The 21042-nt window shown below is 40.0% G+C and overlaps 3 protein-coding genes across 3 annotated transcripts; 2 read left to right on the top strand and 1 right to left on the bottom strand.

The window, feature by feature from the left end:
• Window positions 1-3181: 3181 nt before the first annotated feature.
• LOC131314151 (uncharacterized) lies at window positions 3182-4169 on the top strand. Its single transcript, XM_058342640.1, is given in 2 exon segments — window positions 3182-3643; window positions 3645-4169. Coding segments are annotated over 2 exon segments (915 nt in total). The 5' UTR covers window positions 3182-3253.
• Window positions 4170-7095: 2926 nt separating this feature from the next.
• LOC131315318 (uncharacterized) lies at window positions 7096-9860 on the top strand. Its single transcript, XM_058344474.1, has 4 exons — window positions 7096-7702; window positions 7854-7919; window positions 8903-9075; window positions 9497-9860. The coding sequence occupies exons 1-4, from the start codon at window positions 7384-7386 to the stop codon at window positions 9689-9691; spliced, it is 753 nt and encodes a 250-aa protein (XP_058200457.1). The 5' UTR covers window positions 7096-7383; the 3' UTR covers window positions 9692-9860.
• A 548-nt stretch (window positions 9861-10408) lies between these two features.
• Window positions 10409-19941, bottom strand: LOC131315317 (formin-like protein 20). Its single transcript, XM_058344473.1, has 9 exons — window positions 19801-19941; window positions 17103-17441; window positions 16147-16269; window positions 15998-16037; window positions 15828-15910; window positions 13219-13296; window positions 13033-13086; window positions 12683-12817; window positions 10409-12247 (listed from the first exon to the last, which is right to left on the bottom strand). Exons 2-9 carry the CDS (start codon window positions 17409-17411, stop codon window positions 10766-10768), a joined length of 2304 nt encoding a protein of 767 aa, XP_058200456.1. The 5' UTR covers window positions 17412-17441; window positions 19801-19941; the 3' UTR covers window positions 10409-10765.
• Between the last annotated feature and the right edge of the window lie 1101 nt (window positions 19942-21042).

The following is a 21042-nucleotide window of genomic DNA, read 5'->3' on the forward strand; positions in this document are numbered from 1 at the left end:
GATATTCCTTGATTATGCCTTGTTTGGGTTTTGTTATGCTTGTAATGAATTTTAGTTATGCTCATAATGATGAAGTTATGCCAAAAATTACGGTGTCTCCAAAATAACCGAGGACACCATAGCATCATCCTCTCTGGATGCTTTAAAATGCATCTCAATATTTCCTACACACTACTCTTAACATTATTTGGGAGACCTATCCATGACCTAAAGTACTCTACATCTGTTATATATAAGACTCTGTTTACCCATTCCAAGAATATTCCCAAAAATAAGAGATATCGCCTACCAATACACCAAGTCCTTTAGCTAATTAAAATAGAGAGAAAATTTACTCCTAATTATATATATCTTTGACAATTCTATGCGAATCGCCGAACTATATTGCATTCACATTTTAATTCTCATTTTCTAATACTTACTTGTTCTCCACTTGATCTACATGATAAGGATCCGGAAGCAAGCCAACATATATCCACAGCCGGCCGAAGAGTAAGTCCCGCAAGCCCGTGGACTTGGGCAACTCCCACCAGAGGGCAACCAAAAATATAATTCTTGTAAACCCAACAAAAAAAAAACTTTTAGAATTAAACAAAGTTTCTTGGAACACAACCAACATGGTGATATTTATGGGATGAGTTATTACAAAAACTTTTAGATATTTGAAAATAATATTTTTGAGAGAAGTAACAAAATTGATTGATCAACATTCTTGATTTTATGAGGTTTTATAGGGAAGATGGTGGTTTCCTAATGGTATGGGTTGGTTATGAAATTTGTTGAATTTGGAGTACTATTTACAGTTACTACAGCAAAGTGGAGTTTTTCAAAGTTAAAGTTGATAGAAACCGAACTTCAAACTATATTGTCACAAAAGAGATTAAGTAGATTGACAATGATCTGATTTGATCAATTGAAAACGAGTACTATGATAAATTAAAGTAGGATGACTTAATTGAAAATTTTGATTCAAAAACTTTAATGAGAAATTCTTTTCTTTGAATCGATATGTACTAGTCATAAATCACTAGAACTGGAGTTACATTTTGATTTTGGTTTTTTGTCGTAATTTGATTATGTTGTTTTCCCCCGGTTATATGTCTTCTTATTTTTTACGACTTAATAGTAATTGGGCAATCAAGCTCGGGATCGAGTTTGGGCAACTCAAACATCGGAGCTACCACTTCATATATCATAGCTCACATGGATTTTGAGATACACAAGACTAGTAATCTTAGATAATCCTCTTCCTTGTGTTGCTAATTAGTTGTCTGAGAACTGCTAGAGGGGATCGATATAAGAAATTAGGTCATCTCATGTGATCGATAATTTCTAATGCGGATGTGATGCAAAATTAAACCTATCATGATTTTGTTTGATGATTCGAGCGTTCATTTTTTGCCTCAATTCGTTCATGAACGTCATGAATATCAATACGATGTGACCGAGTCTTTACCGATTACTGATCAACCTAATTTTTTTTGTATTAGGGGCCACTTGCCGGATCATCACATGAAAGAATCTCCATCCATTCACCATCCCATATATCTGTTTTCCACAAAAATGTGCAAAACCGAGTTGGCTAGTGTTGCGGGCATGCCAGGACAAGTTTATTGTCCAAATTGTTTTCAAGGCCTAGGAGCCTCAAAATCTGACTTCTTTCGAGTGATTGCGCTTGGCCCAAAGGGTAAGATCTCTTGATGGTTTGTTGGTTGCCTTTGCAGGTTAAGGACTTAGAATTTTTTAATCGTTACTAGAAAACAGAAAGAAAGATTAAACTAGGATGAACTTGGATTAAACGAACGTCATTAACGACTTAATGAAGTTTGGGTGCAAGGAATATGATAAAACTTAAACTATTTTATGAAGTCAGTACAGGGGAAGTTTGAAAGAAATGGAAATAAAGTTGCATCAGCTTTGAGCTTTGAGGTCGTGGACCTTTGCCAAGGCCTCCAAAACTGAGAGTTATAGGAGTTACAGGCCTTGAGCTGCTTCAAAATGCTCCAATGCATGGCTGCCATGTGGCCTTCTAGCAAAGGCTTGGGTTTGAGCAGCTTCAAAATGCTCCAATGAGGAGCTGCTCTCTAAACAAAACGTGCCTTTTACTCCAAGAAAACAGCAAAGGCCTAAGAAATCCTTCTTCTTTTTGTAAAAGAGCAAAAAGAATTTCAGTTCCTGCAGCAATCAAGCCATTTGAGCTGCTTCAATACTCAAGCTATTACTTGAATGGACCCCTTTCGGGTCCACCACAGCTGAAGACTAATATTACTTCAGGCCTTCCTATCATTTTGTTGGGCCTTTTATCTCTTGTGGGCCCTTAAACCCATTGAGCTTGACTCCTTATGGAAGAAGGATCGAGAATCAAAAGATCAAGCAGACCTGGGTGAGCTGCTTGTGAGCAGTTTGCTTATGTTTGCAAGAGTCATTCACTAGCATCTTCGTGGGTTACATGTACGCCACTCGTCTCTGGCCTTGCTTCATGCTGAAGAATGGGGTTCCACCAATTCAGGCCTTGAACTGCTTGTGAGCAACTTATCCAGATCTGCCCAACAAGAATATTCTAGGCCGTCGAGCTGCTTGTGAGCAGCTTAAGGCCCCTTCGTTTAAAAGCTTTTAAATGATGTTTTTAACGCATCGGGCCTTTTCATCAATTGGGCCTGATCTTGTGGTAAATCATGGGCCTTTATCTATTGTAAGCCTTATGAGCCCAAGTGCCCAAGTCTGGTGAGAAAATCAAGGTTTCAACCGTTTTAAGCTTATTTCATAAGCTTTGTTACTTCTAGGAATTTGGGTTAGGCCTGGACGAAATACTCAGGCCTAGTGGGCTAATTCAAGCCTTGGGCCATTTTAAACCTTTAGATATTAATTTGACCCAACCCTTTTGCAAAATTCCATTCAGTCAGAGGCTCCCAAACTGGCCCTATTTTGTATGCCACTGATCATAAGGCTCTTCAAGGCTATAGAATAACCTTCATGGCCACCTTTAAACCCATGACCTCCTATTCCGATTTCCGGTCAAAAATAGGTATAAACAATATCATAAATTCGTCATCAGTTTTTATATGAACCGATCGTAAAAGATATAATGGTACGTCCCTCTCTTGTGTCCCCCCCCCCCCCCCCCCCCCCCCCCCCCCCCCCCCCCCTTTAAAAACCTCTCTCTCTCTCTCTCTCTCTCTCTCTCCTATTTTGGTCACGCAACAGTCTATCTCCTTTATCTTTTCTCTCCAAGAAAAGAATAGCCCTAAAAAATATGGGAAAGTTGGTGGGACATCCTGGAACTGGATTTGGATTCTTTATCATAGGTTTATGGCACCTACTTAACCACATCAAACTCCATGCTCAAAACCCTAACTCTCACAAACCCTTGTTATGGTTCCCCACCCAGAAACTAAGATACCTAGAGCTCTACTTGATCATGGGTGGCTCCACGGTGACCATAGCCATGGACCTCTTCATCACCCCGCGACGCCACCAGCCTCTCGACACCGACTTCACCATCCCTTCCGCCCACCTCCACAACTTTGAACACAGCATCATCGCCCTCACCTTCTTTACCTACGCTGCTTTCGCCATCCTTCTTGACCGAAAGGCCCCTCGAAAAACCAGACATTCCCTCACCCAACTTCTCGGAGCCGTCGCCTTAATTTGGCCAGCAGCTTCTCGTCTTCCACAACCACTCGGCCGACCATGTGGGGGTCGAAGGCGAATACCACCTTCTACTCCAACTTGTCATCTCCATCGCTATTGTCACCACTCTCATGGGCATTGGTTACCCTAAGAGTTTCTTGACAAGTTTTGTTAGGTCAATGAGCATACTTTTCATAGGTGTTTGGCTTACGGTCATGGGATTCATGTTCTGGTTTATCCCAAAAGACTGCTTAATGAAATTGGAAGAAGGCCGTAGAGTTGTTCGGTGTCATAATGATGAAGCTCTCGAACGGGCAAAATCGATCGCGAACATTGAGTTCAGTTGGTACTTGGTTCTTGTGATCATTTCCTCCATGTGTTTGTACTTGTACACGATCAAAATTTATGGGGAGAAAGTTGAATACCAAACTCTGTCCGAGAAAGAATCAGAAGAGGACGAGGAGAGTGAAGATGTTGAGGCTCAAAAGAAAAGCGAAGTTGACGAGCCCAAGAGGTTTGTCCAGACGGGAAATAATTAAAGGCTAACTTTGCTCCAATGGATCAATTAATTGAAAGGTCGAAAAGTAACAAGAATGGAGGAAATGCTAGACTGCTAGTTAGTAGGTACAAAGAAAAATGATCGCTTGCAATGGGTATGCATGGTTTGTCATTTTATTGCTTTTGAAATTTCATAGAAGTGTCACGAAGTTAGTGCTGCCAATGCAAGATTATTCATTAAGTCTACACTCACCACACGAGTCCACCGCTTGAAACTTTTTTCGAGTACGTATAAAGAATCTATTCAAAAGGTTTCGAAGTTTATGTCTACGATCGATAATTGCTTGTGGTAATAGCAAAAGCATGGGTTACACTAGATTTCGTAACAACGTATAATGTTACTCACACAACAACTTACACAACCTCTCAAATACATGTGGGGCCCACACATAGAAGTGTGTGTGGAGCCCACATGTATGTGCACGTGAGAGGTTGTGTTTGGTGTTGTGTTTGGATTGTTGTGTGAGTATCATTTTTGATTTCGTAAAGGTTACTACTTCCCAAATCCATCTACAACAATCCTTATATACAATGAGAACAGAAAATGAATTAACTAGTGTTTCTGTATTTGTACTTGTTCTACGACTTCCCAAATACACAAACATTAGTTAATTTATTTTCTATTCTCATTATACTTTTTTTTTGAAAGCATTGTTCTCTGGAATGTGAGAAGTTTTATCAAGTTTATGCTCTCCGTCTGTCTGGTCATATATATATTGGACTTGGTCAGGTACTTGGGTTGGATGTTTTATTTTTTTGTCAGGGTTGTGTTAGGACTTTGGCTTGTTCACTTTCTCTTTCTTAATTTCCCCTGAGATGTACCTGTTTTTACCGAGTACATTTACAAAGGAATTATTCAACGCCATCGGAATTTCTAATTTAGTGCAAACCAATTCCTCCAAAATGCTAGTCTACAGATGTTGGTAATCACGTGGATATCTTTCTTTTCCATGAAATTTATATCATGAAGTCTAGAGATGTTGGTGTCAACTAAGTGTTTGCTATGCGTTCCGGTTAGTAAATAATTAATATCTATCGGTTTCCAAGACATAAATTTCTTTCAACGGGAATACAAAAAATTGGTGTGCACAGCCTTATTTTAATTCAGTAAGGAATAACTGATCTAGCTTTCATGTTTTGCTATTACAAGCACAACCTATAAATTAATTGTGGACCAATCATGAAATCCCTAATACTTTAGGATAACCATCTCTTATAATCTTGCAGCTAATTAAAATTTTAATGTAGCCTTTTTCGCTAGATAATTAATGTCTTTGGAATAACATGTAGTTGCATGCAAGCTTTCAAATGCCTTTTGATATTGGAATTTATATTCATATCCCTTAGAGCATGTACACCAATAAAAATGTAAAAATGCTAATCAATAGTGCATTTTTTTCATTTTACCTACTCACATCTCTCTCAATACTACACCAATATTATCTATTTTACCTAACTCCAATTAAAATATATTTTTTTCACTCATTTTTTTATTATCTTTATTTTTTAAAGAGAGGAGAAAGGAGGGAGGAGAGAGAGAGAAAGAAATAATTAAAAAAGAAAGGAGTATGAATAGTGCATAGGTAAAAATAGAGAACAACTATTCATAAATGTATTTTAGTTCCGCTTTTAGCTCATTTGGTGTAGACTATTTTTTATGTTTCTCTTAGGTAAAATAGCAAAAAATGTATTTTTGCTCATCTAGTGTACTTGCTCTTAAGAGCAAGTTTATCAGCTACTTCAAAGTAGCTTTATAGTTATTTTGGCTTACAAAAAAGGGGGAAAATACCCCTGCAGCAAAGAAGGAAAACAAGGAGGTATTTTGCCTCCATCTACAGTTGTAAGCTAAAAATAGCTTACAATTGTTCATAAGCAATTCATTTTTTTATTTGTTTTCTCTCTCTCTCACTCATTCTCTCTCTCTCTCTCTTTCTCTTTATTAATATTATTTTAATAAAAAATAGGTAAAATAGATTATATTGGTGTAGTGTTAAAAAAATGTGTGTAGGTAAAATAAAAAATATGTACTGTTCAAGAATTTTTTTAGCAAATGACTGATAAACTTGCTCTAAGTATTGCTAAAAAGAACACTAGACAATAGATTAACTTTTTCTTTTAAAACTTTTTTAGTAGCGTGGTTATTAATATTTCTTTTTTATAAATCTTGGATGGGTGGATTTCACATTTTCAGAAAAATGCTCGATGGGTAAACCTTTTCCCAAAAAAAAAAAATTACTAGATTCTGAAAATATTCGAGATTTGAATAGAAAGATCGAATATCATCTGGGCTCATGCGTCCCTCCGTCTATCTTTAACTGCTGACACCAACCCTTCTTCTCAAAGATTTTATCGTTCACAATCAAGTACGGAGTAACTGAATACCTGGGAAGATGCATGATGCGGATGGCATGCATCTAAAGGAATCAATTTGGACACGTGTTGCACTAAGTTTATGAGGCTGGCAATGAGTAAAAACCAAACTAGACTAGATAAGTTTAGGTACATATTTACTTATTGTAGATTCAATCGCACATCTCCCATATACTTGTGAATGACACATGGACCTCACATATTTATGGGAGAGAAATTTTGCGTTCACCACTGAACCCGAGTTCGAGTTCGCCTAGGGCTCCAAAAGATACATATTTACTGATTGTAGATTCAATCGCATATCTCCCACATACTTGTGAATGACACAAGGACTTCACATATTTATGGGAGAGAAATTTTGCGTACACCATTGAACCCGAGTTTGAGTTCGCCTAGGGCTCCAAATACATAGGGCCGACCGTGCTCGCACGTTATACAACTTGCTCACGTGAGTCACGTTCGTTGGTGGTGCCCCTGGTTTGGGACCCATCTGACACGTTTAAGGATATGGCTCTCTCTTTGGTGATTATTCAATGTTACCGGAGTGGTGCTCTGCGGATCTTTTCCACCACTTGATATGCACAGTGTGTCACGGAGGAGACCCTAAAATTCAACGCGGCGATGCTACAAGCCTCCAATAGCAATTAATAAGGGTGCCCAATTAATACTCTCATTTTCGTCCTCTGAAACGCTGTCGCGATCGTCGTCTCGGAAAAGAAATCAAATCAGTACGTTGTCTCTATCCATCCATCCATCCATCCATATCCTTCTCCTTATCTACATCTACCCTGATTGCAGTTAATTTTACAGTCTAACGAAGAGGAGATGCTTCTACGGATCACTGCCTTCACATCCCCTTTCCAATCCCCCGTCATTACCTCCACCTCCATCACCAAACTCTACCTCAATACTGATAAATCTCTGAATCCTTCCACTCATTTTCTGGGCACAGCCCTCTTTCCTAGTCTTGGAAGAGGGCTCTATTTGGGCTTGGGTATCAGAAATAGATCGAGAAATTCTCATGTCAATAGAGTTAATGCTTCCTTGCTTGAGGCCCCTGTTCTATGGGTTGGAAGGATGTGCATCTTCTACGCCCTTGTGAAGCTTGGTTTGGCTGGATCTCCAGAAACCCCACTTTCTCCAGGTCTGATTGAAGATGAATTGATGGGGATTTGCTTTTCTTTTTTCATCTGTTCGTTTTTTTGGTATGGGTCCTGTTTCTTTTTTCATGGGATGCCGTGTCTTGGGTCGAATCCGCAACAGTATTTTAACGGGGTGTGTTTTTGTTCTTGTAGATTCGGCAACTGGAGGTGATGATTTGGGTTTCTCTAAGTGGGTTGAGGAGGTCCAAGGAAAACCAGGTTTGTGGGTATCTTGAATTTGCGATAGCCTATCATTTCATAGTTGTTATTGTGGGAGTTTGCTTCAATTACAAGTCAATAATACCTGGTTTTGTTGATTTAGAGGGTGTGACTAATTTAGATACTGGTAGGGTACCACAACTCAAAGATGTTGTTTCAATTTCTATGCTAGCATTTTATAGCAGAGTTGAAAAGTTGGTTAATAGATACTGGTAAGCTTCATATGCCTGTTGTGGTTGATAGTTGAAGTCCAATTGAAGGAGACAGTATTATCATTAAGCAGGGGACACGCCCGTGTCTCTACTTGGACACGGGTAGAAACTTGACATGGATCAATTCACAATATTAAAAGCTTCTTTCGGGGGTATGATATTCCAAAAATATAAGGAAAAGAAAGAGTACAAATAAATGAATTTTTGACGAAATAAAACCCTTGTTTAACTTATAACTTAAAAGACTAATTATGGTCGTAAAGATGCTATTAGTTTTGGTTGTTTCCATGCGCAATGTTCATGTGAATAACAACTAAATATCTATCCCACCGTGATATATTCTTTGTTGTATTCCCGCCATGTTGGTGACCCCATTTATTTAGAATTTTCGTGTCCGTGCTTCTTAGGCATCAGAACTGAAAATTCAATCAGCAGAGAGACTGCTAAGGCTGCAAGTCTATGATTTAGTGAACTGCATATAGTAGTTTTGTAGAGGAAGGCAGCGTTCAGTTGTTACTGGCCATTATTGTTGACAACTAGTTGTTTTTGGGCTGGGAAGGTACTCCTAAATCTTGTTGACAACTTTCCTTGGGTATAAAGATTAAAGAAGGTACAAATATTTTTCTTCTGATTTTCTGCTATGGTTCTTTGTTTCCGGTTAGCAAACCGTCAATTGAGTGGAAAATGCATGGCTTTTTCCAGTTTTTTCTTCTTGCTTGTGTTCTTTTGTTTGAAGAAGGAACAATTCAGATGTTATTTGATTTGAATCAGAGAAAGAAGCATCTGACAACAGAAAACAAGTAAGCAAATGGCGTCCAACAACAAAGGGTACATTGAAACGGAATTACAGAGTACCTTCCATATCTGAAGGGAGACGCCTTCTTAAATCCGTTGCATCTCTGCTGTCAGATGATGATCAATTCAGAGATGCCACTTCCCACAAGGTGATACTACACAATCTGACAACTACGATTTTCCCCCACTTGATTCTTTTCCTCTATTATCATTGTTATTAATTGGCTATTAGTTTGAACTTGGCAATGCTACGTGGATTCTTGTACATATTAGTACTGGTGTCTATGGCACCTTGTCAATTTGAAGGGAGGCACAACTTTAATGAGTTTAGTTGAACTATGCATAAATGATAAACTTTCACATGATGGAAGGAATTCTCTATGGCACCTTTTAAACCCCATTTGCCATGTCCCCGTGTCAATGACATATAAATAGTTTAATCCAACACTTGAGCACATACCTACACCTGCCAAGTAATATAGGAGTTTCGTACTTTGGGATGTTTGTCAGCAAATGTATTCTGCAGGTAGATGTTGTTGCTAATTGTATATGCTTTTGTGGGTCTTGCAGGGTTGTCAAATTAGGAGGGAGAGTGCTCACGGAGAGAGCATCTGTTGTAACAATGTGAGAGCTTTGTTCGATGAGCTTCCAACTCCACACTTGCTTGTGGAAATCACACCTTTTCCTGCTGGTCCTCTAACGGAGAACGATCATGCCAAGGCAGAGAAACTAGAGAGGTTGCTCAGGCCTGGCCCTTCGATGTGAATCTGCGTTGCTTTCTAGCACTCTCTGTATATATAGAAGTCCTTCGCCTGTATATAGTACGATCATGAGAGATTTAACTGAAGTTTCTTGGCTACTTTTTGAAGGGCTGATGTGTTATTGGCTAATTTAGAACTGCTTGAGTTAATTCAGCCTAAAATACTAATCGCAACTCTCTCTCTCTCTCTCTCTCTCTCTCTCTCTCTCTCTCAGTTATATAGAAGCTAGTTGAGGATCCAATCCACGGTGCCTGGGCCACCAAGATGGGCTTTTAGTCATATCCTGACTCGGCCCAAGAAACTCAAACTTTCTAACCACGAAGGAGCAACTTCTCGGAAATAAGGCCTCTTGAACAATTGACCTTAATTATGGCATTTGAGGCCAAAAAAGGGCGATTTCTCTTGCATCCACCGTACGTATGCATGAAAATTAAGTAGCAATCCACTAGAGAAATAGCAAATTCACTTCAGCAGAACCAGAGGTTAGGCCTCTGTGGTTACTCTGGTGGCAAATGCTCGGAAATGACCATAGTATCCGTGAGCCTGACACTAGTAGATATAGTATGTAAGAGATTCATTGTGTTGCTTAAATCTCAACTTCAAATGTACACCATGTGCTACTTTATCGGTACTTAACAAGGATTTTCTCGAACAAAAGCCCAAATAATGTGTTCGATTTTTACTGGGCAACACTATAATGGACCCAGAACGGTGTCCAATCTGAGTCAAACAAGTCACATGGTTTTGTCTTAGAAATCACTATCCGAAAAGATAGTGCTACCATCTCAGTTTTACCATCCTGGTATCTGCACATTGCGGATAGCAATTCCATGACTTAAGCACTAGGATACATATTTATGGTGATTGATATTCTCTACAATCCACCACAACAAAAGGAATGAAGGGCATACAATCATCAACACATGAAGAAAACAAAGTCACTAAGAAGAAAATTAAGTCCTGACAAACTACAAACGCGAACACAATTAATAATCTAAAAATTCTAAGAAAATTCATCTTTTGAGGGGCCCATCAACACCTCTTATACCAACCAAAGGGGTAGCAACTTGAAAGTATCTCATTTCACTCCCACTGAAGCCATCAAGTCCTCATATTCTGGATCACTCTCCTGCTTTCTCATCTTTGGCACAGCACCTCCCTGAATAGCCGCGGCAGAAGCAGAAGAGGGTGAAAATGGATCATAAATTTGCTGTGATCCAAGCCCAAAAGCCGGCCCACCACGATGTTGGTTCGGCGGCCGACCTCCTGCGGCTTGAAAATTTGGTGGAATCTGCAGCGGAATTCCAGGCCTATGAGGGAAATGAGTTTGATTTAAATTTCGCAGTCCCATTTGAGGGCCAACAGAGTTTGGTGGCATCGGAGTTGGATTCGGAAATAATGGATTTCTAAGTGGAGCTGAGTTGGCCGTTGGATTTCCAGCAAATGGATTCATCTGGTTGCTAAGCTGTGGTCTTGGGATGACACCTTGCATTAGGGGTTGTGAGGAGGATGGTTGTATGGCGGGCCGGAAAGATGGAGATTGAGGCAGCTGAGGTGGAGGTGCTATCGGATTGGTAGGCCGCATATTTTGCATCATAGGCTGAGTGCCAGGCCTTGGAACTGCTTGAGAGGCTGAATTGTGGGGCCAGTGCGGCTGAAAAGTAAAATCACCAGCTATTGGATGTTGTGGTTTTATAGGAGTAAAACTAGGAATTCCTCCTTGTGAAGGCGGTGGTAGTGGTGGTGGTGGTGTTGATGTGGATGCCACTGGTGGAGCAATTGGGTTGGATCCAAATAAAGGATTTGGGGTTGGATTCGGTGTTGCAGCCCGCGCCATAAAAAGTTGCAATGGTGGAATAGGTGACGAAGATTGCATCGGTCTAGGTGAAACCATATTGACTGTTGAATTGTTAGAAGGCGGAGCTCCTGATCCAATAATGGGTTGAGAAGTCATGGTTCGGAACCCTTGAGAAGGAAACAATGTGGGGAGCGATCCTGATGTGGTTATGGGCATGTGTTGAGATAGTGAAGGCCCTAATGTCCTTGCCATCGGGGAATGCCCTGTTGAAGAAGGTTGATTACCCATAAATGGAGGTGGCGCTGAAACACCAGGTTGAGGATTTCTTGGTGGGCCATATTGACCAAAGGGAGGCGGCTGAACCATGAAAGGGCGCTGTAAAACTGCTTGCTGTGGTCTGGAGAGACCAAGAGATGGGTTTTGTGACGGAAATGGTCGAGGTCCAAATAGTGAAGGCATGTGTTGTGAGGGATTAAAAGGGGTTGAAGATGGTTGGACTTGATTGGCATTTGGAGGGAGAACGAACCCAGAAGGTGGATGTGTAGGAGTCTGAGGTGGGCCCACTGGGAACCATGAACCTTGGTATGGCTGAAACTGAGCTTGTGGAGCTTGAGCAGACCCCATCATTGGATTTGCCGGTTCCTGGTTCACCCCAAAGGGAGGGGTGGTATTAGGGGTGGATATACCCTGACTTTGCTCAACAACAGCTGTGTTTTCGGTAGAAACTGAAGTTGGTGTTGTGGAAACAGCTGATTGGTTTACCTAAGAGAAGTCATAAGTACAACAGTAAGAATAACTATTATGAAGAATGACAAAAAGAGAAGGGGGAAAACGGTAGCAAGGTTATAATAAAATGGAGACTCACTTTTAATTGGATTTGCAATTGAAATTTTATCCCAATTCTCACCAACCAATCAACAGTTTGGATTTTAGATATGAACAAGCAGAAAACCTCGTTTCCATAGATCGAAACTAAACCTTAGTAATTTTATATTGCTCTTGAAATAACAGACTTGTCCAATTTTTAATTTTCATTTGGGCGAATTAAAAAAACTTTGCCTCCCACATTTGCAAGGCTGTATGGGGTTTGAAATTCAGGTCCTGATAACCCTATTAGTGGGTCCTAATTGGATGCAGTACCATGATTAAGCATAAAACAAAACACAAATGAATTAAGCTGAAAATCATAGCACTCACTGAAACTGGGGTGACAAGCATTTCAATTAGGGCAACTGCGGCATCAACCTTCTCATACGTGTCGGCAGATACCTGAACATACAATTCTTCGAAAGTACCCTTGGCTTCATTTCCATCAGACAAGGTAATTTCAACCTGGGTGTTAACAAGGAAAAAGGAAGGAAAGGCAACATCATTTCACAAATCATATTAACGCCAAGATTGTTTTTTGCGATGGAAGACAACAAATTAGACAACGAGAAATGAAAAGACTAAGCGAATATCAAAAAAAGGCATATTAGTGAATGATGTACAGTTCACGTATGACCACAAAACATAGCATGCAGTGCTTTGTCTATTGAGCAAATTACCTTCTCTCCCTTGCGTGCTTTGGTACCATAGACTCGAATTTTAGCTCCTGTTTCCTGATTTGGAATTAAAAAGAAACTTAGTGCAAAAGTAGATAACATTCAACCAATAATCTCCACCTAGCATACATTAATGGAAAATAAAACCAAACAGATAAAAACAAAAACACCTTCTATTAGAAAGATTACCTTTTCCAATCGTTTCTGAGTATCACTTGCAGGGTCAAAAATTATGCCAATGAAGTTGTAGCCAGGAAATTCTTTGATCTGCAGAGGCAATGAAGCAAATTGTATCAGAAGGAACTAAAACTTCATCTGTTCCACAAAAGATTGAATTTCCATACATATGACTACATCTTGTCCTATACAAATTATTGCATTGGAATGCAGGTATTGTGAGCCTCCCAGGAATATGACGGGCATGCAATGGCTCAAGACCACTGGAGGTGGAGGAGGATAGAGCTCCTGCCTCCAGGGAGCCTTAGAGAGAGACAAAGAGAGTCAGGAGATGGGGATGGCGGTGGACAGTGGAGAGTGGTCAACCAGAGATTGAGTTCTCAATATGTTTTCAATGTGCATTGAATCTTGTCTCCTCTAGGTGTCACTCCTTTATACTATGAGCCTTGGGAGAGGATAGAGCCAACGGTCAGACTCATCCTCACTGGTGGGCAAGATGGAGATTAACATTGCTTCCTCTATGAGCCTCAACTTCAGACCTTGGGGCTTGTAGCATGGGACTAATAGAGGCTATTTAGGGCTGTAGGTATGATACGGGCTTCTAGATGTCACATGGTAGGTGTGATGCATCTTTTGAGATATCAGATTGATGTCAGCGCTCGCCAAGGGCAGGCTCATCCTTCCTGACAATCTTTTGCTCTAGCCTCCCAACATGTCCCGAGTAAGGTACTAGGCTCTACTACTAGCCCAGGGTGGTGTTGGAGTCGCCTTTGATGATTTGTAGTGAACTAAAGGAGTTCGAAGAGCACCATAAGAGGTGGCTCTCTAGAATGTAGACAAGGCCTGGTGCCTGGTCAGTGGTCAGTCCTCGGAAAGTGAAGCACCCATTTGCACCTAGGGAGAATGCTCCGTAGGATGTCATCATGAAAAGTGAGGCATCCAATAGTACCTTGGGAGCACATCTTGGGAGGACTCTCCTTGGCCGAACGCTTCCCTCCTCCGTGGGAGGATGTGTTTGGCCGGATGCTCTCTTCCTCCTTCGGACAATAATCCTTGGCCGGATGCTCCCTTCCTCCTTGGACAGATGACCCTTAGCTGGACGCTTCCCTTCTCCACGAGAGGATGTATCCTTGTCTCTCATCTAGAGGTAAGGTACGTGGAGGCGACCTCACTCATTGGAATGTGGAGTGCCCGAATGGGGACCAAATTGGAGGTGGTAGTCCGCCAGTGGTACGGCATGGGGTCTCTTAGGGACGTGCCATGTGGCAGAGGCGTACCAAATACCCACAGGTATTTCCAAAAGACGGACTAAGTTTAATCATCCAAGCAGTAGAGTTTTGGCTTCAGGATAAATAGCTTACCTACTGATATGAGAGGAAAAAGCAGAAAAGCATGCTCTTAAATGAAAGGCTTATGTGCAATTTAAACAAAAAGGTTCAAGTTACATAAAAGCCATGCCAAGATACAGTCTACTTGCTTATTACTTAACTTCAGAAGCATCAATGTGTCCCCACACTACTAATCCACTGTAGTCATTTTGTGATTTGTCATTCTGAAAGTAGGCCAAGTAACGTCCCATAAAGCCAAAGGCATCTAGCAAGGGGGTTTTGAGAGAGGGTTAAACAAATGTAGTAGAGAGAAAAGGGCAAAGAGGACATAGCAAGAGAAAGCGATAGAGAGGAGAATATATCTAAAGATAGCTAGCATCGTCCCATAGCTACACCAACAGCTGATCAAACAGGAGCAGCAACATTCACAACAGCATCAGTTGTTGCCTTTGAGAGAGAGAGAGAGAGAGAATCCATAAAACCAACACCCAACCCAAACACCACACTACAAACCAAAAGAAGCTAGCACAACCAAACACTCACAAGGCAATAGACTGCCGACAACTTGCAGCGATATACCAGTGGGACAGAGATTAGTATTCCGTGGGAGGGACATCTTACCTAGAGGCTAGAACCATAGATGCTAGGTAGGGAGCTGTTGGCCAACTGTAGCAGAGGACAGGCATAATTTCGTAATGGTGGTGTTCAGAAAAAAGCGATAGGAAGTGAAGGACAAAAACAAAATTTGAAGAAATAGAGAGGAAGAGAAGATCGGAAGAAGAATAGAGAAGAAAGATGAAGGGCATTAGAGGGATATCGAGAGGAGAAGGACAAACATACACTTTCGTTTCAATTGGGGAATGTAGATAAATGGGAGGGGTTAATCGGAAAGACGAGATTAAAACCATAGCAACATTAGTATTTCCAAAAATCTTAGCCGGCACATTTCACACATCATCTTAGAGCATCTCCAACCAAGACGAATGTTTTTACTTGATAAGTGCAATGGGAAGAATAGGCAAGTGAAACACTCCAATCAAACTGTAAACTGCGTAGGTGGAATTTAGCATCCATCCTCTTTTGCCGGATAAGGCAAATGGGAAAGCAGCGTGCCAAAGATTTTTTGATAATTAATTCCATATTTCTAAGTGGCCCATAAAGAGAGGAAAATGTGTTAATCATATGAGGGGAGTTCTCTTTTTGTTTGGCAGGTATGCAATAATGTTTACAAAAGGACGCCAAAGGGGTGTCATCCATGTACATCAATAAAAGGAAAATGATATATTAACTCACTGGGACAGAAACTTTAGCTTCCTTCAGCAAGGGTTTATAATCTGGTGGGGCCTTGTAGCTTGGATTCAACTTCAGTATCTCACCTGGAAGCCATCAAGGAATACATAAGCAGGCCACAACATAACAAAAAAAAGGAAGGCAACAATTTAGTAATGTTAGTCCAAACGCACCAATAGCCTCCCGCTTTTCAAGTTCCAACAAGTCTGACTCCTGCATCGACATACCATAACCTTAGTTCTTTTTTCGTTTGGGAAATATATTTTAGCATAAGTGCTTTGGGAACTGAAGCAAAATACTAATGACCCATAAATTGTTTTACCTCAGTATTATTTCGATCAAATGAAGATTGAGGATCAGCCTGGGCTGGTAATGGTGAGTCTTCATTGTCCTCTGCCTCCAGAATTCCCAGAGTCAGCTGTTTCGTAATTTGATCCACTCGAATCTGGTAAAAATTTGTATCACTATATTACTTAGTAGAACCTGGAAGGGGAAGTCCATGCCATACATAAATTCCCATAGAAGATGCTTACATTTTAGCACCTAATAAGGAAAATTTTCAATTGCCAAGAACTGAGAATTTATATCCTCCCACTAGTAGGGACCAAAAATGTATCAAACCCGTTTCTAAAAACTTGAAATTATACCAGCTATAGCTTCCTTCAAGCAAATATCAAACTAGAAACATGCATATTACCAGAAGAATAAGATATCTCTAAGACAACCCTCAAACACCAAAAGTTAAAATATCTGAAGGTTTTATTCTTTTTATTGTACTCGAGCAAATACCTCAGACACTATCTCAACCTTCCAATTTTGCATATCGCCGTTAAAATTCGAAGGTGGTTGTATTCGAAGGTGTGATAGCAGACTTCAAACCTCAAACTAATGTTACCTCGTCCATTATGCCTTTTACCTTTTTGTCCTTTGTGGTGGAAGTTTTAGTCTTTTGTTGTAGGCAAGATTTTATCGTCCATAAATTTGAAGGTACGATAGCAACCTTCAAACCTCAAAATAATGTTACCTCATTCATTACGTCTTCTACTCTTTTTTCTCCTTTGTGGAGAAAGTTTTTGCCTTTCCAAGCTGGCAACAATTTATCATGCATAAAATAATGTTTGAACAGCCATATCTGAAAAGTCTACTAGAGCACACCACAAAAATTCTACCTTCCAATTGTCAGTGAGGTAGAGAAACAGAATATCCGTGTTAAAGATTTAAGAGTTCTTGGAGATGTTCTAAGAAGATAAACTATAGCATAATGAGACCCGATCATACCTGATAAGCCAAAGCTATTCCTTTTCTAACAGCAGGATCCTGTGTCAGGTCAGTGCCCCATTTTGTTTTCCTCTGAACCTCTTTAGTACTTTCTTCATTCACCACATCACTGCCTCCTGTCTTTTTACTACCTCGGAAGATGGGAACCAATGAACCTGATAGTTTGTTTTTAGGTATTACAAAACCTGATTTTGCAGTAAACATGGATATCTTTGAGCTACTACTTGCTGCTGAAGATGCAGTAGCTGGTACTGTGGTCTGAACACCGGAGGGTTCAATTGTAGATCGCTGCTCGATATTTGTGCTCATTTTGGTCCCCCACAAACGTGCAAAAAAACGCTAAACGAACACAAATCAAGAAGAAAAGTCAGCAAACAAGTTAATCTTAACCTCTCAGGACAGTTGCTCCTAGCCTCCTATACTAACAATCTCTACCCAAAAAAAAGAGAACAATAAATTTTTATGCCAGTGAAATACTTGACTGACGAATCAAAGATTGTAGTTGCAAATCACATCTTCAGACATATCAAAGTCAGAAATATCATCATAGCAAATGAACATGATGTGTGACTTATGTATTGAAACACTGAAATACAACAGGTCGGGGTTGCGGTAAATGAACGACATGGTCCCACACTATCCAAGAGGCCTTTCTGGTCCTAATAGCAGCCACGGCATTAGGGTCTTAAAATATGATTATTCAAAAATCAGCATGCCAATGTCAACTTTTGTTTGGTTACATTATTTGCGGATGTCTGGTAAGTCCAAAATTTGTTGAGCAGGCTACGTGGTTGGCATATGGGGGTCTGCGACTGCAAACTTGTTTTGGTCCAGAATGTCCATAGCAATCAAAGTTTTTTAGTATCCTAATCTAAAGTACTATCTTAATAGACTTAAGGATCCAGGCTAGTAGTGCTACTGTTCATGTTATATGTATAAGAGGAGTTATGCTTCCGAAAACTTCAGACTGATTCATGTGACCAAGCTTAAACTCTTGCAAGGGTGAAGGGTAACAGTTCTAGGGAAGCTTCCAAGATTGTTCTCCTATCCTCCTTGACCTCCTTCACTGCTTTTGTTCTTCCAAGAAAGGCCCAAGTTGCATCAGGAGTTATGCACCAGAGCAGCCCATATTTCAGCCATAATACACAAAATCATTCAAGGCCACTGGTTAGGGATAAAATGGGGCCTTGTAACCATGAGCTTCTAGTTTCTAATCTGTTTTCAGCCACTTTGTGCACATAATGACAAAGGTTGATTCTAAACAATCTACTTCTCCAGGACCCCCATTAATGGGGACTATACTGGACAGAAGGATTTTATGAACACCATAACCAATTGCAGCCTTCGTTATCCTATGTTTCTTGATGAGTAGAGTAGAATCAACCCAGTTATTGGGTTATACCAAGAAGTAGGAGTAGATTAACTCAGAACCCTATGTTACAAGTTTTTGTTCTTGAAGATTGGTGAGTTGCCTTGCGCCAGCGATCTTCTTTTATGCATCCATCTTTCAAGATATATATAAGTATCTTTCATTATTCCTGAATTATTATTCTTGCCATCAATCTTGTATTGGTTTGATTGCCATTTCAAATTCAATAAGTCTTGAAATACAGCGAGGAACCATTCTCCACCTTGGGAAGCAAGCCACGTACGAGCCCTTTGTTTTGTTATTGCCTTTGTTTGCATTCTCCGTCAATCCTCTCCAGAGGAGAAAATACTGGCTACAATTTGGGGTTGACACCATAACATTATCACTTGTCAATATGATCCACATCCTAAATCTATTTTCAACGAGGTCACAAAAGAAGAATCTTCAAAGACTGAATATCAATCCTAGCCAATGAGGGCACAAGACTTTCTCAATAATTCAGAGGGGATATGATTTTACTGAAAACAACTAGCCGCTAGTACATCCTAAAACAAAGCTTCCAACTCGTGGAGAAAATACAACATGTAAAGGATCAGGCACTAGAAGACTATGGCCGGAAACTGCAATTCGGTCCGCAAACAGATAAAACATACAAGCAGGATTCTTCACAGACAAATCTTGTCTCAAGATGTGGAGTCAAATACTACAAGCAGAGAAGACACACTGGTGTCTGCCAATCATAACTCTTAACTAGTCCTTTCAATAATCTATAAAGACAATCTCCGTGAAATTAACTATGGTCTATAATTAAAGCACCACCAGAAAATCCATGATCATCAAAGTTTGCACTTCAAACATGTGAGCAATGCACAGAACGCAGTCGAAATGTCATCCCGAACTTCTCGAGCCGACATTAATTTTCTCCGAAAGCCCTATATTACAGTAAGTTCTACAAATTGTAAAACAAAATGCGGTTGCAATAATTGCCTCCTTTTAAAGTCAAAGACAACAGAAAAATATCAGAATTCTTTTTCAGCTACAGCAATACTAAACTAAGCGATTGCTCTGCAAAGCTTCGCAAAGCAAACAAGAACGTTAAGCTTAACACCTGTCCATACTACGGGGATATAATCGAACTTCCTAAAATACGACACCTCGGCCCAATATAACGAAATTACAGAGGTATTTGCATCAGGTGAATAGTGAATAGGGCTTCTAGGAATGAAAACCATATGGCGCGAAGATACATTCTCCTATTGTATTCCATTTGGTCAGTAAACTGAAAAACCCTAAGAGAGAGAGAGAGAGAGAGAGAGAGAGAGAGAGTACCTGGACAGAATGTCTTCAAGGTTTACATCTGCGTATAGTTCTCCGCGTGTACGTATTTATTAGAACTAGACAGAAATTCATGGGAGTTGAAAGAGAAGAAGAGTTTTGAGAAGGGTGGGAAAAAGTGAGTCTAGACTCGGGGGAGAGAGGGTTTGTTTGGCAGTGAGAGAAAAAAGTACAGGCCCTCAAATTAGGCATCGGTCATTAACAAGCTGAGCCCGTTTCATTATCATGAGTATAAAACAAAGCCAAGTTTATACAAAGAAAACCGAGTTTTTTAGAGTGTTAAAATTTCCGCTCGTTGATTACACAAGCCTAAAGCTCGAGTTCAAACTTTACTCTCTCTTGATTCGATTTCTAAACAAGCTGAATAAAAACACTCTAAAGCACTTTTTTCTAATAAGATTTGTATTTTTTTTTTATCAGAAAAAGGGTGAGAAAGACGACCAGTGTAGCAACCCCCTTGAGGGTGACCATAGGGGCTCCCTACCTGTTATGAAATGTCCGGTTCGAGCCATAGCTATTGTCCATCTTGACTCTTGAGGGTGACCATAGGGGCTCCCTACCTGTTATGAAATGTCCGGTTCGAGCCATAGCTATTGTCCGTGAAGACAGACCGTCACCACAGCACCACCTAGGTACAGGATTGCAAAGGAACAAATCTCTCATTTTCTTGCCACTGAAAAGACTCGAACCTGAATTTTACCCGAAAATGAAGGAGGCTTTTGCCATCCAAACTACCACCATCTGTGGTATAAGATTTGTATGTTAGGAGATGTTTTTTCATACCCCCAACTCCCCAAAGAAAATTTTGTCGGAAATCATGTCGATCGTATATATCAACATATGATCGCAACGAACTTATTTTGAGAGAAATAATTTTTTATCTTGTTTGTATTATTTTTTTCAAAATCAATACAATTTTAGGCAACATTAATGTTTTCGACGAACTGCGAAAAATACATAGACAATTTCGACCATCAAAGTGACCAGTGAGCTCAGAAGTAAGCCACAAAAATCCTAAACTGAACTGCGCAATAACCATCCAAACCCATGAAAAACTTTTGAACTAAGACAAAATTAGGTGAAAACCGAAAACAACTGATAACTTTGATTTCAGAAGTTCTTATTTTGCCAAGCATTATAGCATCTAACATTTCAGAGGATGCTAATTGTTCTTTTATTTTATCATTTAGAAAGAAAACAAAATTAGGTGAATATAATTGCATTATTCGATAGCCT

This window comes from Rhododendron vialii, chromosome 13a (assembly GCF_030253575.1).
Source record: "Rhododendron vialii isolate Sample 1 chromosome 13a, ASM3025357v1".
Lineage (NCBI taxonomy): Eukaryota > Viridiplantae > Streptophyta > Magnoliopsida > Ericales > Ericaceae > Rhododendron > Rhododendron vialii.

Excerpts from the sequence above, each read along its gene's own strand:
- LOC131315318 (XM_058344474.1), top strand. The coding sequence starts at position 7,384 with ATGCTTCTACGGATCACTGCCTTCACATCCCCTTTCCAATCCCCCGTC. Across the intron at positions 7,703-7,853 it reads AGAAACCCCACTTTCTCCAG|ATTCGGCAACTGGAGGTGAT; the intron begins GTCTGATTGAAG and ends TTGTTCTTGTAG. Across the intron at positions 7,920-8,902 it reads GGAGGTCCAAGGAAAACCAG|AGAAAGAAGCATCTGACAAC; the intron begins GTTTGTGGGTAT and ends GATTTGAATCAG.
- LOC131315317 (XM_058344473.1), bottom strand. The coding sequence starts at position 17,411 with ATGAGCACAAATATCGAGCAGCGATCTACAATTGAACCCTCCGGTGTT. Across the intron at positions 13,297-15,827 it reads AAGCTAAAGTTTCTGTCCCA|ATCAAAGAATTTCCTGGCTA; the intron begins GTGAGTTAATAT and ends TTGCCTCTGCAG. Across the intron at positions 12,818-13,032 it reads AAGCACGCAAGGGAGAGAAG|GTTGAAATTACCTTGTCTGA; the intron begins GTAATTTGCTCA and ends GTTAACACCCAG.